The 10,718-nt window shown below is 35.2% G+C and overlaps 1 protein-coding gene across 1 annotated transcript; it reads right to left on the bottom strand.

Annotated features, from left to right (window-relative positions):
* Positions 1-299: 299 nt before the first annotated feature.
* Positions 300-5,926, bottom strand: LOC136209559 (cellulose synthase A catalytic subunit 3 [UDP-forming]-like). Its single transcript, XM_066001053.1, has 14 exons — positions 5,560-5,926; positions 5,186-5,381; positions 4,877-5,097; positions 4,716-4,785; positions 4,415-4,619; positions 4,044-4,310; positions 3,607-3,952; positions 3,348-3,485; positions 3,099-3,224; positions 2,808-3,020; positions 2,408-2,669; positions 1,818-2,020; positions 1,248-1,598; positions 300-1,142 (listed from the first exon to the last, which is right to left on the bottom strand). Exons 1-14 carry the CDS (start codon positions 5,587-5,589, stop codon positions 558-560), a joined length of 3,213 nt encoding a protein of 1,070 aa, XP_065857125.1. The 5' UTR covers positions 5,590-5,926; the 3' UTR covers positions 300-557.
* Between the last annotated feature and the right edge of the window lie 4,792 nt (positions 5,927-10,718).

The raw sequence follows: 10,718 nt of genomic DNA on the forward strand, positions 1-10,718 counted from the left end.
ACATGGACATGGACATGGATGATCTTCCAGTGATTCTGCAGCTAGCCCCTTAAAGCAAAAGCAGATTTCAATTTGACTACATTTTCACTTTTTCAAAAGCCAAACCTTTTCCAACCCATAACTAACGTTCACCTCACCTTACTCTACTCATTGCCCTTTTAAATAATTACCGTTACTACTAGTAATCACTTTTGTTACAAATTGATACAAAATTACGCGTCAATGATCGATCATACAGTTGATTCGATTGAGATTATGAACTCGATTATACAGAATGAAGTGCAGAAAATTGTAGAAAATGGTCCTCAACTCAATGTATAAATAGCTTTGATATCATTAAATTAACAACTTATCTCAACATTATGTCACAAAATTAAATTAACAAAAGAAGGAAAGAATAATTAATGCAGCAAACCTATAAAGCTTTTATCTTATGAAACAAGTAGTAGTAGGTAGTATCACATTTCAACTACACAAAGCTAGTAACATATACCTTCCTTCATGTTCTTCCAATTGAGAAAGAACATCCCAAATCTTATTCCTGCATTTTCCAAACTCTAGCAGTTGATTCCGCACTCCTCCACATTTGGTCCAGTTACCCGAGTTGTGAAAGGATCGACACGAACCCAGAGCAGGGAGAAGATAGATGCAAGGAGAATTGACCATACAACAACAATTGTAGGTGTTCGGTTCTGACGACCCATCAAACCTTTAAGGAAGGGATACAGATGAACAATCACCCAGAAAGCGAAGAATAGCTTACCAAAGAGCGGACCCCAAGACTGATATCCGCTGTTAACGGCATAAGAAATTCCAGCAACTACTCCAACTAGATTAATAATAAGGAGGGTAGTTGGTGGGATGAGAAGAGTAGTCCATTTGAACAAATAAAGCTCAGCAAAATCACCATCTTCATCAGTTGCTTTAGAAGTGACAGTAAAATTGGTATCTATCCCTGCAAGTACTTTCAGCAGACCCTGGAAAACGGCGAATAGGTGAGCCGACACCCCTCCAATAACCCAAAACTGTTCGTTTCTCCACCATTCATCAATTCCAACACCACTCCATCTCATTTCCAGAATACCAGTGGCAAAGATTGAAAGAAAGAGGGATATGAACCAAATACTTGCAAGGTTACTAATCTGCAGTACCACAAAAACACACATCCAAAGATGTTTAGCTTAATCTGAGAAGCACATATCATAGCTATACTTTCTAAGACAAATCCAAAAATGATTAAGTTATACCTGTGGAATGATGAACTTTCCTGTCAGGAGACAGACAGCTGGCAATGTACAGTAGGCGAGAAGTGGAATGGAAGTGATGGGATAGATTGTGGTATTTACATAAGCGAATCTCTCGAGCCATTTTAGCCTTCCACTGTAACCATACCATATAGGGCAATGGCGACTAAAAAGAATTTCAACTGAACCTAAAGCCCACCGAAGCACTTGATTCAGACGATCGGAAAGATTGATAGGAGCAGATCCTTTAAAGGCTGCACGCTTTGGCATGCAATAGATTGATCTCCAACCACGAGCATGCATCTTGAATCCTGTAAGGATATCTTCTGTAACAGAACCATAAATCCATCCAATCTGCAAACAAAAAACCACTCATCATAACTTAGGAACTTTTGACTCAATATGCCATCAATATGCTACACAGTTTCTAACTGAACCATAACCATCAAAATAGTAAATTAGAAAAGAGAGATTCAGTGGTGTAGAAAGAACTAAAAGGTAAATAAACAACACATTTCTGTCCTTAATCTGAAGGTACAAGAAAAAGAAAAGGAAGAGAAGAGGTTAACTTACTTCGCTTCCCCAGTCTGTCTTGTCCTCATATCCACAGCTAATGACATGAATGGCTTCTTTAAGGAGAGCCTCTGGGGTGGCAGACTCAGGAACACCACCATTCTCCATAAGTGTTGAAGCTACAAATACAGCTGACTGACCGAACCTTTTCTCAAGTGTCATTTGTGACATGAGCAGCGACTTTTCATCATCAAATCCAGCTCCTGTTAAAGAGATTTGCAAAAAAAATTCAGTATCACAATAGAAAAAGAAAATAACGTATATCATCATTCAGATATCATGGCTAGATACTTCAAAAACATTTGTACTCTGGAAACTCCAGAAAGAAAAAACAAATTGTATTTTCGTCTTTGTTTTCCAATTCGTACAACTCCATGTACTTGTGTGTTTTGGGAAACAAGTACATCCTCACAATAAAACATATACAAATTTGAAAAAAAGAGAGCTAAGCTATCTAAGAACCAAATGACTTTCTGAAATAATTTGACATGGAACACAGTTCTTACGAATCGGTAAACTTGATAGGTAGGTTGATGTTTGTATATGTAATAGATTGAGTATGGTTAAGAACGACAAACTAAACTACTAACCTTCAACCCCTTCTTCTATATCTTCTAAGTTGAACACTGGTACAGTCGGGTCCATGTGCTTGCTTGACTTTTTACTAGAATTCTTTCTGCTTGACTTAGAACTCTTCTTTCGGGATCCACCAAAGCATGAAGAAAAGACTCCGACTCTTTTATGCTTAGGCTTGAGAGGGGGCTCATAGCCATACAAAGCTGTTCTATTGAAAACACAACCCGTGCCCACATATACTGGTCCTTGAATTCCATCCAGCCCTCTTAAATTAATCTAGTAGCAGATAATATTTCAACAAATAAAACTGCTGTTAATAATCATAACTTGCGACACATAACAGATCTGCATGTTTCATTTATCATGAAAAAAAACAGTAAAAGAATCATGGCAAAGATTGCCTCTATAGCTCACATCAAAGAAAACAGTGTTGCGATTTGCATATCGATCATTTCTATCGATCCCATCGAATCTTTGGGGAAATTGGACGTAACAAACTGATCTTCCCAGGTTAGGATCCATTAGAAAACACATTGCTTCTCTTAGCGCCTTACTATTGTTGATGTAATGATCACAGTCAAGATTTAACAAAAAGGGTCCATTGGTAAGGACTGCTGATACGCGCACCTGTATAGCGATAGAAAGATCCTTAACACTGACAACTTTACTGAAATAGAACACAAGATTCACTTACTAACTACTTACAAGAGAATTCATAGCACCAGCCTTTTTGTGATGTTGAAAACCAGGGCGCTTCTCACGAGATACATACACTAGTCGTGGAAGTTCATTACCCTCGCTGTCAAATCCACCACTGTGGCCTAAGAAAACCTGCAAATCATTATGAGAAAAAGCACAAATCAGACAAGGATTGATGAGTTTATAAAGCTTGAGTCCCTGCAATACATATTGAAAAGGCCTATAACATATAAACTTCAGTTACAAACAACAAACCTGGATCATTCCTGGATGATCTCTGGTGTTATTGCCAGGCCATGGTGTACCATCTTGCATCACCCATCCTTCATCAGGAACTTTCTGTGCCTTTGCAACAAGGCCATTAATACGAATTTTAAATTCTTCATACTCTCTCTGCAGCACATTTGTTTGGAGCAAAATATAATAATTAGCATAATGATACAGAGTAAGAATTATGCTAAACGTAATAATTCTAGGATAATATAAATATATGACTGAAACCAAAATGGCCTACCTTCATAGATCTGCGATCCTTTACAAATGAGGGATGAACCTTATCCTTTAAGTAGTCAATCTTCTGACAAAAGTACCATTCAGGAGCTCGTGGTTCAATGCTGTATTTCTTGCAGAAAGGAACCCACTTTCTAGCAAATTCTGATGTTTCAGACAGAGCTTCAAATGTCAGCATAGCGGCTCCATCATCAGAAACATAGCAAGAAACTTTGTCAACTGGGTAATCAACTGAAAGAATAGATAAGACTGTATTGGCTGTAACAAGGGGAGGTTCCTTTAATGGATCCACTGTACTGACAAAAATGTCAACAGAAGCCAATTGAGATGGCTCTCCTTCTTTCTCATATCTGTGAAACGTGAAAGAATTCATGACTATCATGGAAATTTCGATATGTAATACGAAAGCGGACGCAGATTAAAGGAAAATGTTTAAAATACCTTAGAGATAGCCTGTCAAGATATGTCTCACGGTTCACAGGAAGCCATTTGGGGAACTGATCCAAAATCCACGATATTGCGAACCATATTTCGCAGATAACAGATATCAACCACAAAGGATAGGCATCCCTCACTGGATTTGTTAGACGATAGTGCAAAAAAATGCATAGAATAACAAGCCGCAGAACTATAACCATCCTGTAAGGGTTTATCCTGGAGGAAGGAACAGAGACTTTCCTAGAGAGAGGCTGGCGCGCTTCATCATTCCTGTGTCATGACAATAAAGATATAGATATTAACAACCAACCAACTTAGATTCAAATACTAAATAAAAGGAAGAGTGACATATTGTACTCAGTTGAAGAACTTACAATAAAGTATCATCCATGAGCACATCTGTGCTGGCATCAAAATCTGCACCACCCCTGCCTTCCGATGGCGCATTACTAACACTCATTGGAGCAGCAGGATTCTTCTCTGGTTTCATCTTCCAACCATCAATCCTCTCTTTCCAGGCAACATTGCCAAACCCTGCCGATCCAGACTCTCTTGTTGGATCTCCAATCCTGATATTAACTGCAACCAAGTAGAGAAATGGCCTCAAATATTAGAACCAATGTAAAGAAACAATCAACAAAGATAATGTACATTCAAGTAAACATAGATCCTTACCTCGGCTGCTACTTACTGGAGAAGCCATTGAGTATCGCTCTGGAGAAGCAGCTGACAAGTCCCCAGAAACCTGAAATATAAATGTACTTGATATTTTCAACCAACATTTTGAAAAGGTTCGTTAAAAGGTCCAAACTATGGCGAAAAACCCTTCGACCTACCGAATGTCTACCAGCCAAATAAGGAATATGATTAAGAGAAACATCCTTCTCATAGTTTGTGGTCGGAACATAATCTTTCCGGCCAGAGCTTGAATCCCAGCCAAGCATTCGCTCTATCTTTTGCTTCTCATCATGAGTTCCTATGCCATTATTGGTTGACTTGTTCTCCACATCACTTAAATCGCCATCTTCAATTTCCTCACCTCGAATTGGAGGACTCCCTGGTTGTTATGAACAATCAAAATGTATCAGCAAGTAATTAGTTAACAGACCATAGTTGCAAAATGAGCAATTAATAGCAAGACAAACCTTTATGCCTCTTGTATTTGGTTTTGCATTGAGGACAAGACTGGTTACCGTCTTTCCTCTCATACTCATAACACGGACGACAAACAGGAAATGCACAGACATGGCAAGCAACAAAGGGCTCTCCATCCGCAGTCACACCAACATCATCACTGCAGATCTGGCAGACCTGGATGCCACTTTGTTTTACATTTTTCGGCTAAATCAAAAGCATAAAACAAACCCACAAGTCAATACCGAGATTAGAAAAAGAAATTCAATCTGAATTCTAGATATCACAATTGATTGATTGAACATTCTCAATTTCAGATGTTTTCAATGCTCTATAACGCACAATTTGGATCTAATAAGATGAAGCAAAGTTTGAGTACACTAACCCATCCTCCTCCATCTCCTTGCGCGTCCATTTTCTATTGAACCGCTCAAAAGCCAATCGACAGCCCAAAAGCTAGGACTATTGAAACCTCATGAATACACAAGGGTTTACTAGAAGTCACAAACTTCAATTAAATCGAGATGTAGGCATCAATTAGATTTTTAATCAAACCTAACCAAAAGGACAAAAACCAAATGGGGAAGGCTTAAAATTCACACCGACACTGAAAGAAAGAGAGAGACAGACAAGTACCGACATCTAGATCCATCCTATCTGTCCCCATTTCATTAAAATTTTAAATTAAATTCAGGAAGAAGAAATTAAAAAAGAAAAGCTGCAGAAAAAGAGAGTAAATTGATGGTTGTTGAAGGTGGAACTTGAAGTGTAAGTTATGGAGCAGTGGAGATATTATGGTGTAATATCTTACCACGTAAGCATAGAGACTTTGACTTTCTGATGTGGCAGTATTTGATTGGTTCTGTTCATTAACCGCAGTCACTTTTCTGTTTCACTGATGAAGCCGACAGAATTCGAACAAGCTGTGGGTAGATTGAGTGAATGACGGGTACTAGTCGCGGAAGGAAGGAAAGATTCGGTACTCGCTGTCTAAATATGGAACGGGGTCGCAGGCTTGATATGCGGGCAAGATCTACGCGTGGCGGCGTCTAGTACAAATTACGGGAGTGAAAATGAAAGGGTTGACTTGGGAGTCGTGAGCTGGCAGTTAATTTTACAGCCCAAATCTTCCAGTTTCGCCTTTATTTTTTCCTATTTTGTAGTATAATTTACAGTTTCATCTCATCTGATGGCGGGCGGGCGGGCGGTAACTAAATATTAGGGGTCAGTATGGGCAGATGCCAGTTGGTAGGAAAATAACGCTGTTAATGCAAAATGAATATACAATTACTTTGAATTTACAAGGCGTGTTACCTAATTGGTTAACGTGTTAACAAATGTTAGTACTAATTTTGATAACAAAAAAAAAAATCAAATGGTAACAGGAATTGAGGGTTGGGGTGAGCAGAACCGAACCAAAAATCTAAAGATCGAAAAAATCAGATCGAAAAAACCGAACTAAACCGGACCGAATTATATTTTAGTTTGAGTCGGTCTTAATTTTTAAGCTAGTTTGATTTTCGGTTCGGTCCAGTCCAAAACCGAAATACAATATGTACTACTTTTAGTTTTAAGGTTTCAAATTAATTAATTAATTATATATAGAAAAGAAAAAACAATTAAACATGTTTTTTCTCTCTCAACTAATTATATATACAAAAGAAAACTAATTATATAATTATTGTCTTTGTATAATTGTCTAGTTAGTAAAGGCACAAATAGTTGTAGATCTAGTGCTATATTTGGTCCAAACATGAATTAAACCGGACCGGACCGAAATAATTCGTTTCGGTCCAGACCAAACCGAATTATAATTTGATTTGGTCTTAAAAAATAAAGGTAATTTGGTTCGATTCAATTCGGTTTAGTTTGGTTTTTAGACCGAACCAGACTATGCTCACTCTCTTAGGGTGATGCATGCGCTAGATGCGGCACATCAGACGCTATCAAAAGCAGTCGAATCTGCTTTTGATTGTGGGTCCAACTCTCTTAATTATCTGTTTAATCCACATTTACATTATCAATTCAAATGTTTTAACTATAAAATATTAAAGTAATAAAGACTTGTGGTAGGGTATTTTTTTTGGCGTTATTTATGTTTAGGTGGAGCCAAAAATATCACAAAAATTGTTATTACCACTAAACATATTTTAAAGGCATATTCAAATTATAAATCTAGAAAGGGGAAAGGAAATTTAAACACTGATTGGGATGGGTTATACAAAGTGATGAAAGAAAATACGATTAACAATTTTCAAATGAGACAATTACAAAACTAACACATTTTAAGGTGTTGTTTTCTTTTCTAACTCATTTAGAAAAACTAACCAAAACTAACACATTTCAATAAGTAACTTCCAAGTTTACCCTCATCTTCTTCCTTAACATAACTGTGTCTTTGTCTTTCTCATTCTCTCTCTTTCTCGCGCTCTCTCTCTCTAAAGAACAGAACGACTACGAATACTACAACAATCAATCCAACCCACAGTTCATATAACAAAATTTCTACAATCATATAAGTTTTTCATTGGGTTTTAGTTTTATTGAAAAGATTTCAAGCTTAGCCCATTCATTGTTAAGGTGAACGGCGAACGGAAGAGGAGGAAGAAGTGACCCTTTTTCCGGCAACCTCGTCCCAATATATATTGTTTCTCTTCATTTTTCATATTTTTCCTGATCGTGCGAACCCAAAAAACAGTGGCACTGTTATCTGAAAATAGATTTTGGTTGGAATATCAGTTTCAGATTTTCCCCGACAGTGTCGATATCTGTAAATATTTGTCGATATCTGTAGATATCTGTAGATATATGTAGATATTTGTAGATATTTGTAGATATGTGTCGATATCTGTAGATATCTGTAGATATGTGTTGTCGATATATGTAGATATCTGTCGATATCGACAACACATATCTACAGATATCTATAGATATCGACAAATATCTACACATATCTACAGATATCTACAAATATGTACAGATATCGACAAATATCTACAGATATCGACACTATCGGGGAAAAATCTGAAACTGATATTCCAACCAAAATCCATTTTTAGATAACAATGATACTGTTTTTTGGGTTCGCACCACCAGGAAAAACATGAAAAAGGAAGAGAAACAATATATATTGGGACGAGATTGCCGGAAAAAGGGTCGCTTCTTCCTCCTCTTCCGTCCGCCGTTCACCTTAACGATGAATGGACTAAGTTGTAAATCTTTTCAATAAAAACTAAAACCCAATGAAAAACTTATATGATTGTAGAAATTTTGTTATATGAACTGTGGGTTGGATTGATTGTTATAGTATTCGTAGTCGTTCTGTTCTTTAGAGAGAGAGAGCGCGAGAAAGAGAGAGAATGGGAAAGACAAAGACACGGTTATGTTAAGGAAGAAGATGAGGGTAAACTTGGAAGTTACTTGTTGAAATGTGTTAGTTTTTCAAAATGAGTTAGAAAAGAAAACTAACACCTTAAAATGTGCTAGTTTTGTAATTGTCCCTTTTCAAATTGGAAAATGAAGATAATAGGAAACTGTCCTAAACTTGGAACATAGCACAACCTTAGCAATACCATCTCAAGAAATTAAGGAGATCGCAAAAATCGGTGTGTGTTTTTTATTACTTATAATTTACGTTTTCAAAGAGTTGAATATATACATGTTTCTTTAGAAGAAGAAAAATTTGGTCCTTTAAACGATATTCAATGAAAATTCTACGATTTCTTGTTATGTTAATATATGTAATGGATATAAACTTAAGGATCAAATTAAAAGCTATTAACTACACTTATTTCACTGATTCATTCTCTTAAATACACTGATTTCACTATATTAATTAAAAAGTATTAAAGATATGTAGGATCAATTATATATCATTTTAAATTTTAAATGAATTTGTATCTCATATAAGTATATACTTCCTCTGTTTTTAGTGTTGTTTATGAAAAAATATGAAGATTAAGGAGTATGAAATAAGTACCAAATTACCCCTCACTAAAACCATCATCTCTTCTTTAAACATTGTTTTACGTCTCTTTCCCACCATGTTCTACATGAATAGAATATACGTTTCCTCAACACTAATTAGCTACAAATAGACTCTTGAACTTTCATTATATCTTCATTATTGTGCCATTATTTTTGTTTTCATTTAATTTTTTTTGACAAAAAATAATCTTACAATAGAGATATTCTTGAAATTCCTCTAAAATTGAAGTATAAAAAATATGGCGCTATGGTTTTTCTGCCAATAATTTCAATTAAAAAACACGTAAAAAAATTATATTTCTTACACCTGTAAATTGATGCAACCAAATAGTAACAATATATACACAAACAAGATACTGTAACAATACAAATCTCATAGGACCAGATGACAATCTCAATCTTTTGTTTGATCTTAATGACAACCCTAACGCTTCAATGGTCGATATATCTTCTCCGGGGGAATTTGTCATTGGACTTAAATGTTGAGCAAGATGGGGAAGAAGTTGATGTACATCATGATCTCGATTTAAACTTGGATGCAGCCATTGAAGAGAATGACAATCATCATTTCGATTTGAACTTGGAAGCATCCATTTAAAGAAGATGAAGATCATAATTCTGATTTAAACTTGGAGGCAACCAATATTCATGCCACTCTCTTTTCTTTTTTTGTTTTCTTAAACTTTTAACATTGTATTCATGACAATCTTTTTTGTTTTTATTTTCTTAAACTTTCTTAAACACCAGTATATACTCAAATCAAATATTGTAACAATATAAATCTCTATGAACATCAAATGGTGGGGGAAGATAATTTTTTTGTTATATTCATGTTTGGTAATATATTGTTTACTTTTCTATAGAGAACACTATTTTCTTTATACCCAACCCATATACTTTCCTTAAGTTATTTTTTTACTTGGAGTACACATATATATCTCTGCATACTTTATTTTACAACTTACGATCTTGATGATTTGATAGGTTAGAATAGTTAAAATCTAACCAAAATTTGTGTCAAATTTAGTTTAAGAGGTTATTTACTTCAAAAAAAAAAAATTCAAAACCAAAGGAGTTAGTGAAGTACTTTGGAATTAGTCCATCATGTTATTAATATTTTTGATTATAAATCATATTTATTCATTCATTACATTGTATTTGTAGGTGCCTTCTATGGTTACTTTGTTTTTAACAAAGTACCATTACTTGGTGTGTTTTCACCATTGGATGATGGAGCATAAAATTAATCCAATGGTGAAAACACACAAAGTAATGCTTACTTTGTAAAAAACAAAGTAAGCATAGCCTTTACCTGTATTTGTATATACTTTCAAAGGCTCAAAACATATTTTGCATATATGCTTATATTTCCATGATTTTGAATTCTATAATTTATATATGTCTAAGTTTTCTTGTTTTAATATAACTTTCTATTCACATCAGTTTAGTTTATATGTATGAAATATCTTTAATTTTTTTTCCATGAATATTAAATATTTTACATCGCTATATATAACTCCTAGCATTACATTTTTTTAATAATCATGTGATTCATTA

This window comes from Euphorbia lathyris, chromosome 10 (genome assembly GCF_963576675.1).
Source record: "Euphorbia lathyris chromosome 10, ddEupLath1.1, whole genome shotgun sequence".
Taxonomy (NCBI): Eukaryota; Viridiplantae; Streptophyta; class Magnoliopsida; order Malpighiales; family Euphorbiaceae; genus Euphorbia; species Euphorbia lathyris.

What these genes read in the sequence shown, in the direction of transcription:
- LOC136209559 (XM_066001053.1), bottom strand. Translation starts at nt 5,589, where the DNA reads ATGGACGCGCAAGGAGATGGAGGAGGATGG. An exon ending in CTTGACAGGCTATCTCTAAG is followed by an intron (nt 3,953 to 4,043) that starts GTATTTTAAACA and finishes CACGTTTCACAG; the next exon opens with ATATGAGAAAGAAGGAGAGC. An exon ending in GCAACACTGTTTTCTTTGAT is followed by an intron (nt 2,670 to 2,807) that starts GTGAGCTATAGA and finishes ATCTGCTACTAG; the next exon opens with ATTAATTTAAGAGGGCTGGA.